At 37.2% G+C, this 24,280-nt stretch overlaps 1 protein-coding gene across 6 annotated transcripts in view; it reads left to right on the top strand.

Moving 5' to 3' along the window:
- The window catches only part of mgat3 (mannosyl (beta-1,4-)-glycoprotein beta-1,4-N-acetylglucosaminyltransferase), a 75,227-nt gene extending 60,634 nt beyond the window's left edge, over positions 1 to 14,593 (top strand). For 5 of the 6 annotated variants that reach the window (XM_015374035.1, XM_015374033.1, XM_015374032.1 and 2 more), the window contains 4 exons: positions 574 to 1,018; positions 1,239 to 1,852; positions 6,299 to 6,581; positions 6,675 to 14,593. In XM_015374035.1, the coding sequence (XP_015229521.1) occupies positions 575 to 1,018; positions 1,239 to 1,852; positions 6,299 to 6,581; positions 6,675 to 7,166 (1,833 nt within the window). In that variant the 5' untranslated portion in view covers position 574 and the 3' untranslated portion in view covers positions 7,167 to 14,593. The remainder of the gene's footprint in view (positions 1 to 573; positions 1,019 to 1,238; positions 1,853 to 6,298; positions 6,582 to 6,674) is intronic. The other variant, XM_015374037.1, reaches the window with a different exon arrangement.
- Positions 14,594 to 24,280: the final 9,687 nt, after the last annotated feature.

Consider the following 24,280-nt stretch of genomic DNA (forward strand, 5'->3'; position numbering starts at 1 on the left):
AAACAACCGCATTACTTTGGTCAGAATTAGAAAGTTAAAGAACTGCTACAATGTGATATTTGATGGGATATTTGATGGGATTAACATAAATTTAGCCGTGCTTTCAAAATCTCCTTTCTGATAATATGTTTTGAAATTTGATGATCATTCTATGTCCACATCTAAATTTAAGACGGGGAAGCTAAAGCTGAGGTGAGAGTGTTGGGACATCGTGATGATGAGTAAAAAATGCACAGGATAATTTATAATCAGAGGTGAAATAGATTTGAGCGATTTATAATCATTCAAATCTATTTCACAATCACAGGACCAAAGACTGATTACAGTTTTATGGTATGTTTCTCTGAGTTTTTAGAGATGTGGTTGGAAAAAATGTTTTTTCCTCTTAATTCTTTACATATATGTGGTACTTTATTTCAGTCAGTCATATATAATTCCAGTCAAATACACTTAATTTGTCTCAGTTGTAATGAGACAACATGTGTAAAAACCTTTTGGACCTTCATACTCTATAATCTTCTCACTTTATACTCACTTTTTTATGTTTCTCTGTTTCTCATTCTTTTCTTTTAGGATGAAAATGCGGCGGCACAGAGTGTTCTTGCTGTGCACGGTGGGTCTCTGCGTCATCTCCTTCCTCCATTACTACAAGGCCCTCCATTACGTCTCCCTGCTGCGTGAGCTCTCAGCGCCCTACCCCAACATCAAGTCCTTCATCATGGTTTCAGGCTTTTTCTGGAGGGAGAAGGGCATCGCTGCCACCCCGCTCAGTCCTGCCTCTCCAGAAGAGGCTCCCCCGCTGCCTGCTCTCCGCCAAGGGGTGGTGAAACATGGAGGAGGGGTGGAGTCTTTGGGGGCTGGAGGAGGGGGAGTGATAGATCCAGGAGAACTTGATGCTAAGAATGGAGAACCTGGTGTCGCTGGCCTGAAAATTGAGGTGAGAGCGATGAAGGAGCCACAGCCTCCCCGTCCCTGGGAAAAACCAGAGGAGAACCAGCTGGGAGAATCGCCAAAAGAGGTTTTACCACGATAGTCTGCTGTAGTACAACTATAAGTAACTGTAGAAATGCATGAAAAATGTCATAGACAAGAATAGTGTCTGAAACACCCAGCAATCATTTAACAAATTTAGACATTAATCAATTTAGCCAATGTTCTTAGTAGCTGTAAGTTTTAACTAAACTGAATAGTATTCACATAAGTTTATGCCTTAAATATTATCTCATCTTCCTTTCTAGAGACAACGTGATGACCACCATGTCAATTATATTGAATCCAACTTAAAAAAACAGTCGGTACAAATAGGGAAAGGTCCATTGCTGGACCCTGTGAACTCCATGGGAGATCTTCATACCCGGACTTACCAGCTTCAAGATGACAGAACCTCTTATTTTGTCCGTACGAGCCGCGGAGCCTTTTGTTTCAAACAGGGGACGGAGATGGCTGCCATCAAGGAATCCTCTGTGAAAATGGGAGCGGGTGCAGCGAATGACGTTTTGGAAGTAGGCAAAGCTGCACTGCGGAAAACATTGGGACTTCAGCAGCAAGCTGGAAAGAGCTCAAAGGGTAAAGGGCAACCATTGGGCAGCGGGAAGCAGCTGGTGAAGTGTGTTTGTCGGCCAGGATGGCACGGACCTTACTGTGGGGTTCCCACCATGGTGTACCACTCCAATCTGCCAACGAAGGAGCGGCTGAAGCCCAGAGAGACCCCTCGGAGAGTGATCAATGCCATCAACATCAACCACGAGTTCGACCTGTTGCACGCACGCTTTCATGAGCTCTCACAGGCCGTAGATTTGTTCCTGGTGTGCGAATCTAACTTTACTGCCTATGGAGAGAAGCGGCCGTTGAGGTATGACACAATCCTTATTTTTTTTTTGTTTTTTTTTTGTTTTTTTTTTTAAGGGATTTACATACAAAGCTGCTCAGTGGTGCAGTGGGTAGCACTGTTGCCTTGCAGCAAGGAGGTACTGGGTTCGATTCCTGGCCTGGAGTTTGCATGTTCTCCCTGAGCATAACTGTCCAAAAACATGACTGTTAGGCTTCTCTAAACTCTCCTTAGGTGTGAGTTAGTGCGTGAATGGTTGTTTGTCTTGTTTGTGTCTCTTTTGCCCTGCGATGGACTGGCGACCTATCCAGGGTGTACCCGGCCTCTCACCCATAGACAGCTGGAGATAGGCACCAGCACCCCTTGGGACTAAGCGTGTTAGAAAATGGATGAATGGATGAGATTTACATACATACAGTTGATGGAAAATGAAAGTATAAACTCTTAATTGCTAGGGTTTTATATATAGGGAAAAAGTAAATCTGTTTTCCTCTAATAACATAAAATGATTAATCTCTAACCTCACTTCTTTAAAAAAATAAAAAAAACTATGTATGACCCTTTATTATTCATCTAAAGCAACAATAAAAAATATTTTAACTAGTTATAACAAATACCCCTACAGCCTGTATTTAGATCTTTACCAGTGACTGCCTCTCTATGAATTTATCAGTTTCCAACATCACTGTGGAATTTTGAACAACTGCATTGGTTTCCAGGTTGTGCACTTGAACAGGGCCATTGCAACACAATCGTTATCTTTTTTTTCTGTCTCAGATTTCCTTCTGTGTTTCTGATCCTGTAAAATGTAAATGGCATGTACTTGCATAGCGCTTTATCAATTCCAAGGCGTGCTTTACATTACATTCGGTCATTCATCATTTCATGCACTGATGGCGGGAAGCTGCATTGTAGCCGCTGCGAACCAGGGCCTCAATGACAGAAATGATCAGCCTTTTTGGAAGATTCAACCAAGCTTCACCAGAAAGTTTCACATTTGGAGCTAAATATAACTTTTATGGTCAAATTATTGACTATGTGGAACCAAGATACTTTACCCTTCCACTGTCATACTTTACAGTTGGTTTAAGTAATTTTCATTTTTATTTGGGCTGTTTCACCTAATATTGACTAAGCCTGTGTTCACAGAGGAAGCTCATTGCAATCTGCTGGAAGTCCACTCCTGTTAAGATTCCTTATCGTTCTCCTCTTTTATGTCATTTTTGTCAGTGTTGTCAAATGGACTTTAGATAATCTGGAAATGGCCTCCTAAACATTCCCAGATTTATAGACGTCAGAAGTTCTTTGTCTAAGAACCTTACAGAGGTCTTTGTATCTCAGCATAGTGTTGACACACATATGTGTTCTCCCGACCGACAAATTTCCAACCCCTCTGCCTTTATAGAGGCCCTGCCAGAAAATAAAACAAATTATAATAATAATGATTATTATTATTGAACTTTACTTATTTCACACTGGAGAAATTTACCTCTGTATTTAACCCATCTCCTTGGGGAACAGTGAGCTAAGGGTCTTGCTCAGGGAGCTGCCGGCTGTGGGGATCGCACTGGGTGCTTGGAACCTACAAAGTTCACAAGTGCACTGCTCTAACCACTAGGCCAACACTCCCCCGCACACCTATGCCTTAAATAGATGCATTTATTTAATCAGCAGCAAATGGATGCTGGTTAAAGTTACAGCTTTCCATTTGAGTCTCATTTTTATTGAATAAACAGTAAGGAGTTGGAATCCATTGTTTGGTTAAATTAGGATAATTTAAAAAGACAATAAAAAGCAATTCTATTTTATTAATTAAGCAGGAGTTATATGGCATGAAAAGTATGTTGTTGGATCAATAAATCTGACTGACGGCAGGAATTTCTCTTCAAAATCAGTTCATTCATCTTCAGAAGGACCATCTGTTCAGGATTTATTATTTATTTATTTTGTTTTATTTATGTCTCAAAAAGGCATCGGCTGTTCAGATCGGTCAGGTCATAAATAAATGTATCCAGTCACTTTAAAGCAACACTAAAGAGTTTCCACTGATCACAATTAAGATTTGTGCACTAATTTGTTTTGCAGCTTTAGTTATCCAAACGCGCCCGTTGGTCCTGAATGCATGTTTTATCCTGCTTTTATAGATTAAGGTCATCAGAGAGGCTCTGCTCATGTTCTCTTCTCCCATTCAGACATATAAAAACAAATTGCCTAACTACGACACTGTGGCCTTGAGTGACGATGTCTCGCATCTTTCTACAATGTCATTCATTATGCTCGTTGAGACCTGATGTGGAGAATATTCATTTATTTTAGGTTTGTTTTACAACAATGTGAAGGATATTGAAAGCAATTTTACAGAAGATTATGAGGAGCAGCATGACTGACTGAGTTCTGCTTTGAGGAGGGAGATTGGTGTTTTCAATCACAGGATGTGGCACAGCATGAAAACAGCAACACTGCACTTTTTGCTATGCATTTCAACAGGTTAATAGAGTTGTCCACTCGGTAAGTTTTGGTGTGTGTGAAGTGGGGCCGCCTAGGCAGAGAGGTGTTGTATGTCAAACGAGTGCTTAGCAGATTAGGTTTGCATGTCTCACGTTATGCCTTTTTAGATTAAAGTCAAAAGTGATCGACCAGTTATTTCAGCTTTAGGAGAACCAGGTTGTGTTTAGCTATAAACAAAGAAACTCCTTATAAGCAGTAGCCTTTGGGGGATGGTGGCCTGGTGGTTAGGTGAAGGAGCTCCCACAGACTGCCAATCTATACCTGAACCGTTAGCCCCTCAACACTCTCCTGGCTCAGCTCATGACAGCACTCCACTCCATAATTGATTGATAATGTCCAGACACAGTACATTTCGTAGGACCATAAACTTGCAATTACACTTTAAAAAACTATTTTAGAAAGAAAATATACACAGCATCATGCAAAAATTGTTTACTGTATTAAACTTTTCCATTATTTACTGCCATTAAGTGGAATATGGCATTGAAGCAGAAGGAAAAAGACAGGTGGATTCCAATTGTTTCTTTCCAGTTAGAAATGTGCAAAGATGGACACAAAGTTTGGTTGGAGAACATTTGTCCCAAGTTTGCACTGGCGGGAATTGATGGCAGCTGGTGACAGCTGAAAGTCTTCACTGGAGGGACAGCAGGATGTTGGTGAAAGCTTTATTCAGGGCACATTGGAAGGCTCATATAGACACCATTCAGCACACCCTTTCCAAAAACATGTACAATCCTGCACAAAGAGGACATTGCAATACCAAACAGGTTCATCAGGCGGTTGTAATCTGCCCCAAGTATGTCCTGCCTTGGGAGTTGATAGGAGCGGATCTGATCTCCAAAGTTAAAAGTGGCCCACGTCATCCTAACATTCAGAACAATCCCATTCTCTGTGTAGACATCCTGTCCCACCATTCCTGGCTGCGTCTCTGTATCCTCTCAGACCTCTGGGCTGTGTTGGCAGCCAAAGCTCAGTAAAATGTCAAAGTACAAAGTTTTATTTTCCTTTTATCTGTGCTTTTCGGCCTCAGCGGAAACATTAAATGGTTTCAGTTTGACACGGAATAAATGTTATGGTATTTTTATGTTTCCTGCACCAAAATGTTTGTGGCATTATTGCTACTGTTCTTTTGCAAATGCCAGTCAGTTTGGAGCCGCAAACTGCCGACTTTGGAGTGAGATAAAGGTACATTTCATAAGTGATGTGAAATTAATGATGGCAGAAAAATATTTTTTTTTTTTGTTTTTGTTTTTTTCTTTCTTTTTTTTTTTTGGAAATTAGAATTATATCAACATTGAGCATCAAGACCTGCAGTTTGGACATAGCCTCGGACATAAATTCCCCGTGTGTGGTCTGTGTGTAAAAGTTGTATCAAGTATGTTTTAGCTAAAGGTTAAGCTAAAAGAAGCCCAGATTAGTAGTCCTCACTGCCCAAGCTACTTATAGTATGTTTAGCATAAGGATGCAATCAGATGATCGACTTACCAGTAAATAAGGGGGATTGGTTACATATTTGATCCCATTAATCTTTTTTTATTCAGAAACGTAGCATGTTCCTGTTTGTTGATTTTGTTAATTCCATCTGAAATTATTACAGCTCGCACAATAAAATGTTAAAATATGCTTCTTTGTTTTAAATTCAAAATGAAAATTACGGAACAACCCTGCTGATACAAGACACCAACAGCTGTCACTGGGTTGGTTTTAAAGGTATACAGTAGGTGAATAGAAATACACAAGTAAAGAGTTTTTAAAACCATGTGTTTGTATTTCCTTTACAGTCATGCTCTACTTTGTGTGGATCTATCACATCAAATCTAAGTTGAAAACACAAAGGATCTGTTAGTTTATGAGTTCTGGCAACTTGCCTAATGAGTGGTTCTGGATAAAAAAAGGAAAACGGATAAAAGTTTGGTAATCGTGACATTAGCCTTGATCATTTTCTTATATCTGTCTCCCTAGTTTCCTGCGTCTCCTTCTTAATGGTACATATGATTACATCCGTCACAAAATCCTCTACGTGTTCCTCGACCACTTCCCAGACGGTGGACGACAGGATGGCTGGATAGCTGATGACTATCTGCGGACGTTCCTGACACGCAACGGCTTGTCAAGATTAAAAGGTTCCAGATCCGATGATGTGTTCCTTATCAATGACGCAGATGAAATCCCAGCTCAGGAGGGCATTCTTTTCCTCAAGCTGTTCGATGGCTGGACAGAACCCTTTGCCATACACATGCGAAAGGTACAGGAAGTACAGCAACAGAGTTGTGTGAAATGATGTTAACCCTATTTGTAGGTTTATTTGTAAGTTTGGTTTCATTCTGTTTCTCTCCAGTCTTTATATGGCTTTTTCTGGAAGCAGTTTGGGACTCTAGAGGTGGTCTCTGGCTGCACGCTGAAGATGCTCCACGACGTCTACGATGAAGACGGCATCAAGCTGCGACGCCGCGAATACTACACCATGCCCGGGTTTCGCAAGTATGAAAATGACACGGGCCACATTCTGGTGCAGTGGTCCTTGGGCAGCCCTGTTCACTTCGCAGGCTGGCATTGCTCCTGGTGTTTTACGCCCGAGGGGATTTACTTCAAGCTGGTCTCAGCACAGAATGGAGATTTCCCTAGATGGGGGGACTATGAAGACAAACGCGACCTCAACTATATACGGGAACTGATCCGGACAGGGGGCTGGTTTGACGGCTCTGTGCAGGAGTATCCTCCTGCGGACCCCAAAGAGCACATGTACGCCCCAAAGTACATGTTGGACAACCCTCAAAGGTATCACTACCTCCTAGGCAACCCTTATAAACACAAAATCCTGAGTGAATGAGATCTAGAAGATCAAGTTTGTAAAAAAAATACCTTAAAACGGTGCCCTATGCGCAGCCTTCGTACTGAGCTCTGGAGGTGGGCTTGTTATGACGGACAAAAATAACCACAGACAACAATGAAGTTGCAGGGATTTCTAATCTCAAAAAGTTATTTTGGGGCATAAAGGGAACGTTAGACAATATCAAATTTTGGTTTACAAGTAAATTAGAGCACCGAGGGGGTGAAACCACTGGATGAAAAAAATACAAAATCATTGCTTTCCCCTTCCCTCTCCGATGGGGAAAAGATTGCTTGGCCACTTCCTTTGATTTCATCTGCCACTGGACACACTTGCGCTCTGCAATACAGCAGAAGCCTAAGAAAAAAGAAAATAAGGTAGGGAGGCAGCCAGCATTTTTTGTGTGTTCCAGTCTGTTTTCACTGAAGTTTCTGGACTGGCAGATGCTCTGTTTTTGACCTTCATCCTCTGATGTCTTCCTATCATTTTGGGTTACCTTGTTCCAGAGCCAGATGCATGTTCAGAAAACATAACAGCCTTTCAAGGTCTGTTGGGAGTACCTACAGCCAAATGAGTGTCACAAGTCTCCGCTAACATTCATGTTCATGCACCTTAGCCTTGTCTGTGTGGTTGTAAATACTGTATGTGCTCTGTCTTTGTGTTGTTTGGGCTCTAAATTTAGGAACAAAATCAATGCCAGTGAAGGAGGTTATGAAGGAAAAACTGTGTGATGAAAAGGAAATAAAATGAAATACCAAATGAATAGTTGTACTGAGTGGGAGTGTGTTACCAGAGCTTACAGACAGATTTTAGAAAAATCTTTTTTATCCCTTCTGGAAACAATCAAGAAATGTTGCAGGAAGTCCATTCTTAGTTTTTCCAAATCTGTCTGTTTAGCAGCTGGGATTGGGGAGTTTTCCTTGGAAACTTGGAAAAGATGAATGATGGTAAAAAGCGAGGATGTTCACATCATTAAGCAGTGGTTAAATGTATCTGAATGCTACAAGTCCCCTGAATGAGTCTTAATGCGTTGCTGCCAATATTTGAGTGTCTGCCTTTGGCTCCTCCAAGCATTTCCTTTTTCTGTCATTTCTGTTTTTTTTATGTCCTCATTGCCTTTACGCTCTTTGGTATCCTTATCATCTTTCATCAATCAACAGAGTTAAAATTAGCCCCTTTATATTTAGTGTTAGAAATGCACCAATCAGCAAGAGAGCAGAATTAGCCAATTTACTCTCAACAGGCTCTCATCAATGAGCAGGAAAAAGATTATTTTATTTCCCATTTTTCTCTAAAAACACATCCATTGAGAGCATTTACTTGGATGCATTTCTTTTAGTTTAATACAAATCCATTACAGGTTGGTAATAATGATGCATAAATTATTTAAATGTTATTTAAATGTAATTAACTCTTCTACTTCCAGAACCAACCAATGGGCTATCGATGAGTATTTATATGAACATTAGCTTATTACTTACAACTTTATGAATTTTGTATTGGTTGTTTTCTTATTTTTACAAAGACTTGATATTTACATATGAAATTGAATTAGAAGGTGGTGCAGCACCAATCATCTTACTGGATGAAAACATAACAATAAAAGAGACCCAAACAGAAAAGTAAAGCTGTGCAGAAATCAATAAAGTAGTTGGTGTCATGTTTTGGGTTATTTTTTCTGACTGCCCTATTTTTCCATTGACACGTCGATATTTAATGTTTAATTCAGGAAGATTATTGGTGGCACACTGGTGTGCCACCAGATATCAGGATTTCACTTACAAACCATGCTTTCTATCACAATCTGTGTGGTCTGATATAGTCCTTGTCAAGTGTGAGGAAATCACGGTGAGGGTATTTATATTGCTACAAAGCTTTTTAAAAAAATCAAGGGAAAGAGCAACTAAAAGGAAATTTTAAAGTTTTTTTTTTATTTTTTTTTTATTGAGCAGCTCCACTCAGGTTATGTGCGACTCGTCTGGGTTTATGCATTAAATGGTTGCTTCAATCCTTTTCTAATAGAAAATCTCTGGGAGGTTTGGCTTCATATTAAGCGATTGAGTTGCAAAAGTTTGGAATTTAAGTTGTGATTCGATTTGAAGCAAACTGTTTACTCTAGTTTTTGCAGTAAAGACTTTGCAGCAAAGGAGCTCAGGGTGGAGAAAAAGAGATTAACCAGAAGGCCAGTAATGTTTTTTTTTTTTTTTCCTGTATGTTGGCTGTTCTGCTGCTTCAATACCACGATGGCCAGAAGCAACAGCTGTTAATGTAAGCTGTTTGTATCAACCAGCTAATTCCAGAAAGGCTGCAGAGAAATTAGCAAATTAGCTCCAAATAGGATTTAATATCAAATGGTTGGCAAGATGCTTTTAATTTGTGTTATAAATTTCACTTTTTGCTATAGTTTGTTGATGGATCAGGACGGTACCGAAACAGATCTGAGTAATTTTATTGATTTTATGTCCTCATCCATGACTGCAGGAAGCTTTGCCTTGTTTGTGGTTAAAATTCTGTACTTCCTAAAAGTGCAGTAAAAGAAAAAACAATTAGAATGTTAGTAAAGAATCATTTCCTGAGTATTTAACTCTACCTAACATACTCATTATAAGCATTTGAAACATATTTTAGGGATTATATCTGCAGCTTTCTGTGAGTCTTGCCCTAGCAGCTGTGTGTCCCTGAAAAATTAATTGTAAGGATGAAAAATAAGTTTCTTTGAAAAAGCAAAAAGAAGAATGCATTTTTTCTTGTCAATAAAATAAGCTAAACTTTATTTCTCCTGTTAAGTCTTTTCAAGGACAAGGGATGAGTGAATGTGCTCACATTCTGCCTGTTGACGTTAAGTCAACATGCTGCTCCCACTCCAATACACATCTGGTGAACAGTGCTTTTGTTCGTATAACTGCATGCCTTTGTGGCTCTGAATGCAACAGCCCTGTCAGTCTATCTGTACAAGGGTGTTTCTGGTAAAGAAAAACCTGAATTTCTAGACTTGGCTAGCTTCTCCCCTTGTCACCATAGCATCAATCTTCTTGATGAGTTCCTGAGATCCCTACATGCCTGAGGTCATCCATAGAGACTTCAAACGGGTAGTTCAACACACTACTAATCAGTGTATGCAGTTCAATGCAGTGAGGAATGCTCTGATCCGATCTTTCTGTCGGAGAAACCAAACAATCTCTCCACAGACACATGGCCCAACACAGCAGAGCTACCTCCTTCGGACAAGACTCTGCGGTACATCTACACCTTATGGACAAAGGACATTCTTTTGAGGACCAGAATGTTCACATTTTGGACAAAGAAGACAGGTGGATTGAAAGGGGTGTGAGGAAGCCATTTATGTCAAGAGAGGAAAACCAACTTTAAACAGGTGCACTCAGATTTCAGCTTTCAAAAACCTACAATGCAACAATTCAGTTGATTCCTTCCCTCTATCATCTCAACCCCATCTCCATGCAGGGGGACATAAACATCTCGCCTTGTCAGCCAGGCCAGCAATGCCCCCTAACAACTCCTCTCAGTATCTGGTATTGCGGGCTAACAAAAGATCTCAATACCTCCTCATTCCTAAGACCTATTTGTCTGGTTCAATTTGCATGTTTTCTAAGCCAAAACAAGGCTTTGCTTTTGGTCCACCCTATAAAGCCTTGAACTCAACGCTATTTCTGACATTTTGAATTGGAAAAAGCTTCCAGGATGGGAAGCGAAACATCTTCAAACTTGGAAACGAACGCCAGTGGGTATCAACAGGATACTATTCAGAGAACTCAGAAACCTCTTGTCTCTTTAAATCCAGTAAAGAAGTACATCCAAACTCATCCTCTGAAAAACTGATACTGCAGAAGAAGAATATGTGCAAAAGAGTCCTTTATTTATCTAGTGTTTCTCTGATTTACACCTTTATACTAATACCATGCATGAGGAGCAGTGTAGGTACCCCATCTGTAGCACAATCTGCACTCTGCAGATAAAACATGGATGATGAAGACTTTCTTTCTCTCCTGTAGATCAAAACAAGAGATCATGAAGCAGCTTGTAAAGTAAAGACATGTTGCACAGCTGCTCACTTACTCGATGTGTGATAGGAAGGAAGAGGGGTTAGGGTTTGATTTTTCAATTTGAAGTTGAGTCATCACAGTGATGAAATGAAACCCGTCCAGATGAAGGGAGCAGTACGTCATTCCTGCAAAAGAAAATCTATAAAGCAGTGACGGATTCAGCGGGGATGAAGTTATGTTTCAGGCCGGTCTGTGACGCCTCACTGGGCTTGCAGTATTTTATTTTTTTAAGCTGTCTCACTCAAGGACATTTCTACAAATTGTGGCCACTCAGCAGATGTTAAAAGCAGTGGGACTTTTATGCGTGTGGACAGTCTAATCGCAACCCTCGCCAGTTGCTGTCCTGTTTTATCATAATCAAACCTTAAATTGGTAAAGAAATGAACAGCGCTGAGGCTGAAGTTTAATGGAAGTGGATGGATTTAAACATCTCTTAATGTCTTGCGGAGCCTTGAACACCATTACTCAACTCAACGTTTTTACAGAGCGGTTATATCTGTACAACAGGGCGCACGCATTTCGTTCCTCAGAAGTTTACCAGTGGAAAATTCATGCCTGCATGTCAGCACCATAAACCACACCAGACACTTGTCATTTGATATTTAAAACCATTGCCTACGATAGCCTAAGTACATTACATCGACTGCTTAAAATAGGGTTCAGTTCAGTTGAGTCAACAGTTTAAATGCCCATGGTTCATTTCTGCGCACCAATTATAGATTGATAATGACTAAACTGAAGTTCTGATCAAATGAATAACATACAAGTCAGAGCTTTCAATAAAGTGAATATTTTGAAAGAAGTCATAAAGGTCACCCAAATAAAAAGTCTGTAAGCATGAATTAGACTCTAGGGATGTTATGAATTCAATTCCTAGCAGAAACGGTTTTATTTCCAAAGAATCCCATAAAACTGTCTCTGAGAGCTGAAGGAATGCATGGGCTGAGCTATGGCTTTATCTACCAAACAAAAAAAAACATGTTAGGGAGGACATTTGAATTGAGAAAGCTTCCTGGAGAGGTGGCGAAACGTCTTCAAATCTTGGAAACCAAGTCCAGTGGATATTTTTTTGAATTTCTACGGAATGACTATGACCTGGATGACTGAGAACCTTCATCAGCATAGGGAGGATGTTGTGAACTCACTTAAAAACCCTCTGTTAGCTAAAGGAATGCATGAGCCTGCAGAGCGATGACTTTGTTTGTCTACCAAACCGAAAAGAAACCAAGGATTCTTGTTCTGTGTTCATAAAAAGTAATAACCATTCTCCCCCTTCTCAATCATCAAAGCATTTTCCAGATAAAGTACACTATGTGCATTCATAATCAGAGGGTGGATTATTTTTGTTCACCCCTATTAATAGTAGCAGACTTGCTGTTCTACTTTTACAAACAATTTTCCTTTACGATTATATGTATTATATGTAAATAGAACAGAGTGTCTCAAAGCTAAAGCTGCAGCAGTCTGGCTAATGTGCAAAAACCTACAATTCTTCTTCCCCTTTATTAGTGAATATGTAATAAAATATTCATTACGCTTAAAGCAAACTGCATTATATTTTGACACACATAAAGAGTTTTTTTTTTTTTTATAAAAGAAAAACATTCAAATGATTATTTCTACATAGCATTCACTGTTGGTCTCCTTGGTTCCTCTCTTTTGGAAATACATCCATAGCTTCTCAACTATATTTAAACAAAGATATCAATTTCCATCTATTGCAATTAACACTTTACAACAGCATGAGGACATAAAAAGCACCATAACAATCCATAAAACATTCCATGAAAAGGTCTGAGAATGTAAAAAGTCTGAGCCTTAATACAGTACTATCAACAACATTAAGTCAAATAGAAACCTAAAAAGATCAGATTAGATCCAAATTAGGATTATCCTGTGGTAAAATAATGATTTTATGATTAATGAACCCTCAAGTTGACTTGACAAAGAAAAAGAATGTGGTTTAGCTGATGTCTGCAGCATATCTTGATCATTAAGGTTTATAGTATATCCAACATAAATAACAGATGTTTGACCAGAGACAAAGGCTTTGTTTTTTTTTAATGAGGTGCATGCAGCGGTACATATGGCTGCTTGATTCTGTTGACTAGAACAGAGGGGATTTATTAAGCAGAAAATGCAAAATTGTAGCGAAGACAGAGCGATCCTGCTGCAGAGGGGTTTGAAGTTGCTAGGAAACAAGTCCTCTCTCTGCAAGCTTTAATTGCTTACAGTTATTGATAATAGCAACAGGGAATGGGCTTTTTAAAGTATGAAACCAGAGGTGTCTAAACTTATATTGCAAGTGAAATCATAGACATCATTTATATGCAGTGTGAAGAATTATTTCAGTACATCTGTTTGAAATTAATAGTTGGATATCGAGCAGATTTCCTTGAATTTAGTCCAACATCTTGTATTTTCTTTTGCTGATCTTGGATTTATGTCATCAGGGAATATTTCTGCAAATGATTTCAACACAATGACGGATGATAAACCAGAAGATGAACCAACCGACTCTTTAACAGTCGTATTCTGAATACATTAGACATGTTTTTGAAGTTCAGCACATGTGCAGATTATGCTCGAATGTTATGCAGGGTTTTGTTGAACCCCCCCATCCATTTGTGCCCATAGAGTAGCTCTTTCTGCACCAGCAAAGAAACCTAAAGCCTCCCCTCTACTCGGAGGGGGGGAAAAAAAAAGAAGGAATTAATAAAGAATGTTAAGTTTTTAGCAAAACAGACAGATGTGAATCAGTAGGTCCTATTGGAGGTTTCTGCCTTAAATGTGATCAGATCTTTTTTTTTTTTTTTTGCCTGTGCTCTAATCAGACTTCCCTCTTAATTAAAGATTAATATATTGCGAATGCATTAAAATATTCTAATCCAAATGAAACTCTATAAAATATATTGTTTTTAAATCCTAACTGATAAAACAGACAAACCATTACATGGATTAGATGTCACTGAGGTAAAATAAGGATAAAAAAAAAACAACTTTTTTTTAAACAAACCTACCTTTTCTGGCCTTAGTAATGATTAAATGAGAAGCCTACTGGTGTAAACAGCTAATTAAAACAACCCTGTTTCTCCATCAATAAAAGCAAAGCCACCTGAGTGAAGAAAAGCATTAAATCAGAGTGAGGTTCAGGGTTTTGTGCTTGTGACTCGGACGCCTCTCTCCTGTAAACATGACAACTTTCACCATACGGACGTCTGGAATGTCTGGTGCATGTTTGTTCGTTTCATCGTTTCTGAATGTGTTCCACAACAGATTGTTTGGCTTTGGGGCTGGTATTGGGCAAATCAAGTCCAGAGCCCCATATGTTGAGACATAGCAGATGATGAAAAAAAAAAAAAAAAAGAAATGATGAAAGCCAGTGACACAGCGGAGAGACAGATGGACGCAGTGACACATATGTGCCTGAGAAGCAGGGTGGGCGGACCTGCCAACACCTGGCTGTAGATCGGTACTCTGCAGAAACTGGAGGGGGGGGACACACATGCATGTGTTGGCTAAGAGATTTTACTGTTTAGATTAATCTGATCAGTAGCCTCAGTTACTGAAACAGTTCTCATCCATAAATCACTGAGGGATTCGGTCAGTTTGCTTTATGCAGATTTGGGCCAAACATTTAACACCATTTGGACTGAGAATTAAATGTTTTGTGATTAAGTTTGTTTTTCAGATACAGATTTTATTCCACTTTAAAATACTACCTGAGCAGATTTCTGAAAAATTATTTATACTAAAATATATTAATTTTCTTCCGTATGGGTCAAATGTTGTTCGTTATTTTAAACGGGGCAAATTTATAATTAGACAATAGTTTAAAATCTGGAAATAATTGCTTAATAAAAAAAAAAAAAATCTCCATTATTGTAGTATTTCAGATAATGGACATCGGTTTACGTTATAAATGCAGTTTAAAACCAACATATGAAGGTATATGGCACCCCCACAGTTTTTAGAATGGCATCCCTGCTAAGATGGATGAAAAGCATCGATTGAACTGCTCCTTTTTTCCACCCCTCTGCCTAAATAACAAAGATTTCTTATTGAATATTCTTCAGACTCTGTGATTAGCTTTCAAATAAGTGATTAGTAAAGTTCAGTAAAGTTCCTAAGTGGCATTTTTAAAATAAGGTGCAAATAATCATTATTATTGACGTAGATTTGAAAACATTTCGGAAATGGTTGTTTTATAAATTTCTGATTTAAGTAAATATGTGTTTATTATCCTTAGTTGAATGGTATGTTTTCTTGCCTGTTATGGCAAGGATCTTGTTAGATGTATGCATGTTTAACATCAAGTCATGGATTGTAATTATTATTAAGTATAAGTGAAAACAAATCACCTGCATTTTTTATTTATTTTTTAATTTACATTTGAAAGAGGACAATAACTGTGATGCCAGCCCTTTTTAACCAATAGTTATTTTTTAATCACTTTAAAGGAATACATTTACTCCAATTAAACATTTTTCCATTTTTGGATTATACTACTGCAAAAGATAAATTGTGAAAAAACCTCAGGCTTTTTGCACATTTTTACCAGGAAACCCATTTTATGTTCCGATGCCTGTAAAACCAATTGTTGGCATTTTCATGTTGGTGTCAAGAACATTTGCTCTTTTTGTCTTTTGTTTCGCTTGTATGCGATGTGCTTGATAGTCCCAGCCTCCATGCAACCTCTTCTTGTGGCAGCCTGACCTGAACGGAGGCGTAGGCGGCTAAAAGGGGGGGGGGGTGGAGTTAGGAAAGAGGCTAAGGAAAGGGAGGGAATATTAAACAGAAATGTAAAGGAGCCTCAGGAGGAGGTCGAGTTCCCTACAATCAGAAACAGATATGGAAACAGGGAGGGGATTTCTGTTCAAATACCAGACTTTTGACATTTGTGGTCAGGGCTTGTTTTGGCTTTTGTTTGCACTTATTCATTTAAGTGGAGTCAGCTAAAGTGGGTTTTATTCTGGGCCTTTTTTCATGGTTGTATAAAATACAGTTTTGGGCTGTTTCTCTTCACCCTCCATTTTCTCTTTCATACTTAATTTAATTGGCAGCTTTGTTTTTGATGACTGTTCAGGGCGACATGTAGGGTTTGGAACAGACTCCTTAGCACTGTCTTAACTAACTGTTATAAATGAATAAAGAGGGACGTCCATCATGTTATGTTTTAATAACATCATCCTTTTTCATTTAACACAATCGCAGCTTATAACCCCTTCATTTATCCGTTTAGAAGAAGTTCAGCCGAAAATGGCAGATGCCCATCAAACTCCCGGGCCTCTAAATGAGTGAGACCTCTGTTTTCTTTTTGCTGTTTGTTTTTGTTTTCTTTTTACTGTGACCATGTAGGCGCACAGGCTTTCCCCACACTGGCACACAATTGGTGTGAAGGCTTTCCCTTGTGTGACAGAAAAAAAAATCACAGCTTTGTTTTTTTGTTTTTTCATAAACAACCCAGATGTCTCTGCCACAACATGGCCCGTTTGTGTCCTTGTTTACTTCCAGATATACAAAGATGTCAAGCAATCTTTCTACGGTTTTTGTTGCATGCCAACAACTCTACCGCCTCAAATCATGTGTTTGCACCTTACTGGAGGTTTTATTTGTTTTTGTTTTTTAATTTTACTCAAACTATATTGGAGCGTGTACACTTTTTTATTTTGATAAAATACACATGGTGTATCTTAAACAGGGTTTTAATTTATTGGATTTTTCATTTTGCTTCTTTACTATTGATTTGCTTATTCTTATATTATTCAGCCTGTGAGGTTTAATTTAGCCCCTGAATTAATTCAACAGTTTCCCAAAGCTCAGTGTTGATCCTGCTGGTTTAACCAGTTCAGGCTAAATTCAGCATGTAAACAAGTCTGAGTCAGTGCTGCTTATTCCTTAGCTTTGCCATTTGATACCTTTTCTCGGGGACATTTTATATCAACCGTTTATTTATATTTTGCCCACTTTTACAGACAGATGAATGCAATTTTCACCTTATACTGATACATTTCAAAACAATTTGTTTTTTGACTCCAGTCAATAGCATCAGGAAGCTCCTTCTGTGTTTGGGTCCAATCAGAACGCCCCGTCTGTCATAATTCTTTAAAGTCCACCCTCCCAAATTTGGATGACGGGCAAAATTGAATAAAAATTAGATGTAATCTAATGTTTTCAGTAGATATTTTGAAATTAGATTACATTGCATGCCAGATTTTTTCTATTTTTTTTTTTTATGGACCAAATATCCTGATTAATTTGGGAAATGCCTAACTACAAACAGAATTAAACATGGGTAGTGGTGTGGAAAATGATTTGTTTACAGGTACGTGACTGAAGGCAGAAGGGATAAAATGTTAGGGGAAGTGAAAATGGAGCAAACTCCCCCAAAGCCACCAGAGACAAAGAGATAAATCCACTACAGAAGAAAAAGCCATGTATTAAATTATGTAGTAATGTATTATATAAAAGTAATGAAAACGAATTTTATAAATAACCAAAACCTGTTTCTTTTCCCGACAAGAGTAGAAATAGTAGGTTTTCCTTTTATACTATTTAAATAATTTTGCATTGCTGCTGAATAAAACATAAGTTACACACAGCTACACTTTAAACTTTTTATTTTTAATCAGTGGCTACTATCACACACTCTGCATCTTTCTTTGTATTGTCAGTGTAAACATTTCCATCACACTTTGTCCATCTCAAAGCTAAGAAAATGCCAAACTGAGACTGGCAGAAAATTCACACACATGAAGAGTCCAGCTTTAGCAGAAGACTGGCATTCGGCACAGCGCTGCCACCCGGTCATCTGTCTCAGGCCAGAGTGCTGTCTGCAGCCAATCGACTAACGGCCAGGTCTAATCCTCCCCTCCCTCCCACTGTTTTGCCATATGTAACCATCCTCTCTTTTAAAGTTAAACGCTGTTTATAGGGTTAGAGCAACAGTTTGGATACCCTAATTTGAAGTTGCACTGGAAAACGATTTAGAAATAAGTAAAAAAAAAATGTCTTAAATGAAGTGTATTTACCCTTAATTTGAGTAGGTAAATTAGATAGTTTGCCAATGGAATGTGTATTTTTACTCTTAAAATAAGATTATTAGATAATATGCACTTGCAATAAGACAATGATATTGTTTTTTTATTTATTAATTTAAATGAAAATGTTCTTGTTCCATTTGCAAAATGTCTTTTACCTCCTCAATCCAAGAATAAATGCACTTATTTTAAGAAAAAATGACTTATTTCTTCCAGTGTGGAGTAGATTATAACTTCATCTCACAGGTAAATTGGTTTAAACAAGAAGAAATGAATGTGTATTCTCATGTCCCAATGCACTGACCATAACTTAAAATCATTTTATTTGTTTTTTTAATTTTTTATATATATATTATTGCTGTTTTTTTGTGTCTCTTTTTGGGTGACAGGGGGAACTGTGGATGTCTACATCTGTAAGAGAGGTGCTTTATTTAATTGCTGTATACAGAGATGAGCGGAAACACAGATAAAGCGTGGGCCGTTTATTATACAGTGTGTGTTACCTTGCCTCTTTTATGCGCTGATCCAAACAGACGGGATATGAAGAGGAGAAAGAGGGAAAGCAGGAGAAAACTGACTTTTTCTCCAGCAGGGGGAAGTAAACCAACAAAAAAAAAAAAACTCCAATACGAGAGAGACGATACTTTTGAATAACAGATAATTTTTCTCCTGTTTGAGGTGACAAACAATGTGTACATTTCTAAGTTAATTGAAAACTGAATCTTATTTGTTCTGTATACGAATGGCTGTATGTTAACCATGAAAAAGTAATGAGATCTATGATTAAAAAACAAAATAAATTAAATATGAAACCTTGCTGACGTAGGTGTGTGTGTTTTTTTTTTTTTTTCCTTTAAGGCATCTATGCAATGCTAATGAGGTGTCTATGATCTGCACTAGTGCTTTATAGTGGCCATTTCACTCACTAATCAATCATGTCACTAGAGGGCAGCACTGTAAAGAACATCTTTTTACCCCATGAGGAGTAATTGAAGGGACATTTCTTTTCAGGATTTAAATGCAAACATTTTTTTATTTTTTTATTTTTTTTTTTGCTTTATGACAGATATCACCATTATAAGCTGGTTCATGCAGCATGAAACTTGCATCTGTCAGTGTTAAATTAACATTTGGTAAACAGGAAATGCAATGTTTGGATCTTTGCCAAGTTAAAAAGACAGAAGCTTTCATTTAATGCATCGCTGATGAGCCCACATTATAAGGGTTTGGTTGTTTTTATCCCTTAACCATTTCATAGTCAAGTTTTTAAATCAGAGGCCGTAAATGTGCAAGCATATGAATAACTAGAAACATACCATCTTACATTATCTGTTTAAAAAAATAACAGGAAAAAAGTTCTTGCATAAGTATTTATACCTTTTTAACATTTATTTGCTTTGCAGCCACAGACTTAAATGTATTTTGTGGGATTTTAAGTGAAAGGAAATTGTTTTATAATGTTTTCAAATAATAAATTAATAGCTGTGATGTGATTGTTGAGGGATTCAATGATTGCAGTTTTCAAGTCATTTTATTAGATCTACACAATCAAATCATCATACTTTAGACCCACCTTTTTCCCAGTCCTGCTAAAAAGAAGGCTTCCCACAGCATAATCATGCCACCGTCATGTTTCATTATGAAGATGGCCTCCTTAGAGAATGTGAGCTCATCTGAGCAGAGTACCCTCCTTCACATGCTTGTTCTCTACGTGGCATGTGGCAAACTCTAAAAAATGTTGCTTCCACTTTACAATGATGCACAACTTTGTATTGCCTTATGATCACATATTTAAAATAAAGAACATTGAGGTCTGAGGTTTAACAAGACAAAATGCAAAAACTCTTTAAGGTTTTTTTTTAAAGCACTTAATGTAAATGTTAGTTTCCTTACTATATAAAAGGCAGTAAACCTACACTGCTGGCATGTGTTGGCAGGTTTATAAACCGTAGAGATAAAAACGATGCTATAAAAATAGAGCCAGTTAAAAACCAACAGGGGAAAAAACATCCCTGGTAAAATTATCATTTGCCTTAAAGGTAAAGTACTTGTGTTTGTGAGAACAAACACTTCCAACAAATTGGACAAAAACTGACTTTAAACAGAAATTCACAAAATATTCCTATTAAAACTGAATGAGTCCTCTTTAAGAAGAGAACAACGACTTAAGGAGGTGAAACCACAACGACACATACAGATGTGAACTAGGCGTTACTTCATGTCTGCACAATGAGTCAACGGTCGAGTTTAAGACCCGGATCAGCAACGTTGGACCAGGGTTTAACAGCCTCATGCAGCTGCCTCCCTCATTGAGAGGGCGACACATAGAATTTTTAAACTAAACAGATTTTTATAACAGCAAAGAGATATAGGCAGTGAGCATGTAAATACTCTGTGCTGGGGATAGTAGTGAATAAAAGTCCAACATATTATCATGAAAAGTGCCTAAATCAATTTGTAAAATAAGAGGGTTGGTCTTGTTCAACTGGTGCTAAAACTCCCCAAGGCAAAGTTAAAGTATAACTCTAAAAGCTGCAATATGTCTACATTAGGATTCAAAACTGCAGCTTTAAATAGTCTCTGTTCCACAACAATAACTGTTTCTGCTTCTGTTTCTTTTAAACTTTTTTGTTGATCCTCTGCATCACAACTGATTTTCTAACCTGTTATTTTGCTCTTCAGTGCTTTGTGTAAAAAGAGACTGAGGGAAGGAAGCCTAGATTACGGCATTTTAATCCAGCACAAGAAAGATAGTCAAATTCATTTTAAACAGATTCAACATTTAAAAAAAGGCCAAACATTAAGTTACCAAAATGTTAAGTCATAAAGTATAAACGTTATTTAAAAACATCAACATTTCAAGAAATATGATGGATTAAATACAAAATAGACATGAATCCTGGTGTGGAGTTTAAAAGTATTTGATCTGTCAAAAGTAGAAGAATTAAAACATTAAAGATTTCCATGTTTAAGTCATCGTTCCAACTTTCAAAGCATCACAGAACCAAGAATAAGGTTTATGTGCAAAAAGTGTTCAAATAGAGGTTAGATATCACTTAGAATTAGATGTCATTAAAAATAGATCAAAGTCTGATATCCCAACATGAAAAATATTAAGCATATGTTTTGAATCATAAAGGACTAAATTAATATATTATGGACAAAGATTCTTTTTCAATATCATGACCTAAAGTCCAAACCATATAATTGCAACCAATGGAAAAGATGCAACCCTTATTTATTATTCTCACTGTCTAACACTGAATCAGACAGAATTAGTAATCTTTCTGATTAGGATTGCCAAAGTTATTGTTATATTTTTAAGAGAAATTAATATTTTTCTAGTTTGCTTCATCAAAGTCTTTTGGTTATGGTCTTTTAGGTTTTTGACATGTTAATCCCACTAATTTGAGGTAAAATAATGAACTCCTGTGTTTTATGTTAAGGCACATCACAGACACTGTATTTATTGGTTATCTAAGAAAACCTACAGAAATCATCTAAGATATTAGGAAGGGAACAGTCTACCTGGTTCAACTACAAGTTTTCTAAGCCTAGTGCATTCATCTGTTTGGTTGACTTGTTTGGTTGCAAAATGCAGAGAACTTAAAGCTTATATGCAACTTCCTAATGTGCAAACCCCATGCATATCTTCAGTGTTTTTGAGTTATTATTAAACTTTGATCTCCATCTTTTAGAAAACTAGTGGGCAGAGCTGAAAGGTTCATGAGGACAAGGCAGCCTTCAGCCCTGACTCAGTTACAGTGCATCAATTCTGACAGGAGGAATTTCTAACTTTCTGAATATACAAAAGAATCTCTGGGATTTTTTCTCTCTCTCATTATTTTAGTTTTTAGAAGAAAATGATTAAAGTAATTCCCTCTAACCTAAAACGAACAAATTTAAAGCAAACTACTTTTATTTACACAGCATGTATTGTGAATATGTGGTTTAAGCAACCACTGTGTATCTTTGTACAAATATTTACTTAATTATTTCCTACAGCGCATGATTCAGCTTACTTGCTTTAAACAACATGAGTGTGATGCAGAGAAAGCTGATCATAAGCCAAATGTTTCTAAATATTGCAGAAATAATGCAGGAATTTAAGCCCAGAAGCAAAACCACTGTCAGAATGCTTCCGACAGTCAAGACATTAAGCAAGATCGCTACAGAGCAAGTAAGGTCACACAAAGAAGGGAAGCTGAACATTTATAGGCTGCAGATATAAATATGAAAAGCTGCCGATTTATGTATAGAAATAACCAATAACTATCTGAACATAGTGTTTTGGTGACAGGTCACACAATCTGAATTAACCCCTCTGTGTCAGACGATGGACCTTTATATTATGTCCCCAGTAAGAGTTTTTACTTCTCATACTGATATTGTCATTAGGACCGTACACACTTATAAAACAATCTTAAAATTAGGAAAAGATTCTTAAAATAAGTGTATTTACCTTTAATATGGGTGGGTAAATGACACGATCAGCCAATGGAATGAGTATGTTTAGCCTTAAAATAAGATAACTAGATATTATGCACTTCAAATGAGAGACTGTAGTTGGTTTTTTTTCTTATTTTAAATATGAATTGTCTTGTTTAATTGGCAAAGTGTCACGTTCTGTACCTGCTACAATTTTAGAAAAAATGCACTTAATTTAAGAAAAATGTACTTACTTAGATTCAATTTTTGCAGTGTAGTATTGCAGTACAATGTCCTTTGTTCTGGAGGCTTTGTTGAATCTATTATTAGAGTAAGCACCTTTTTGCAGTTGATTTGGAAACGCTTAAATCAAATGACAATAAATGTTTTACTCTCAGTAATGGCAAACAAAGTCATTATTAAACAATGTAAATATGAATGCACAGAAGTTATATTAGTGTATTGCAAAAAAGTAATCTAAAAATAAGTTAAAAAAACAATAGTTAAAATAAGTGTATTTAGTTGGATATTATGCACTTGAAATAAGATAATAGAAGTCTTTTTTTTTTTCAAGCATAAATTACCTTATTCCATTGGCAAATATGATACCTGCCCTCTTAAATCAAAGGAAAATACACTTAAGAACAAATGACTTTAAGAACAAATTACTTATCTATACTTTACACTGCAAAAACGATCTAAAATGAGTAAACAGTTCTGAAAATAAGTGTATTTACCCTTAATTGGAGTAGTTTAACAAGATCTGCCAATGAAATGATTATTTTTACCCTTAAAATAAGATCATTAAATATAATGCACCTGAAATAAAAGACTGCTGTTGTTTTTCTTATTTTTATTGTAAATTGCATTTGTTTTAAGAAAAACTGACCTACTTTTTTTTTTGCAGTGAGGGTTTTCTTCCTGCAAATGATTTCTGATTCAAATTTAGTCCACCAACTTATCTTGAACTTAACTTTGTATTTGTAAAAAGTATAGTATAATAAAGTAATAATCCATCTTAAAAGTTCTTGAAGTACTTTTTTGTTGATTTATTTGTTGAGAAGTTTGAACTTTTCACCCTAGAGAGAACTTGAAGCCAGTGAATGCAGCTAGATTTTGTAACCAATCCTTTTAGAGCATCTATCCAAAATAACAGAAGACTTTCAGAGAAAACGTAAGCGAAATCAAACTTTTAACCTTGCCTGTCAGCTTTAATGATCAGAAAGAACTGTGACCTCCTGCAGATGAAAAACTCTGCAACGCTGCACTGCTGCATGGCAGAGATTATGAAAGGCCTCAAGCTAAACAGATCATATTGCTGGCATATTGCACAGTGTTGTGTGTGTGAGTATTTTCCAAGTCTGCGGCTTTTAGGAAAGGCATGAGAGAGGATTTGTCACTCATCCAAATAAGTCTGTAATTTGTGACTCAAAATTTAGATTGCACCCAGAAAGCTTAAGATTTTCTCTAAATAACTAAAATGCTTGCAGATTTTGGTGTACATTCTAAATGCCTGTCATTCAAGTAAATTGCCTGTACTTATATAAAGCCTTTTACAAACAGGGGACTCCAAAGCCCCATACAC

The sequence above is a fragment of the Cyprinodon variegatus genome, unplaced genomic scaffold, assembly GCF_000732505.1.
Source record: "Cyprinodon variegatus isolate N-32 unplaced genomic scaffold, C_variegatus-1.0 Scaffold96, whole genome shotgun sequence".
Lineage (NCBI taxonomy): Eukaryota > Metazoa > Chordata > Actinopteri > Cyprinodontiformes > Cyprinodontidae > Cyprinodon > Cyprinodon variegatus.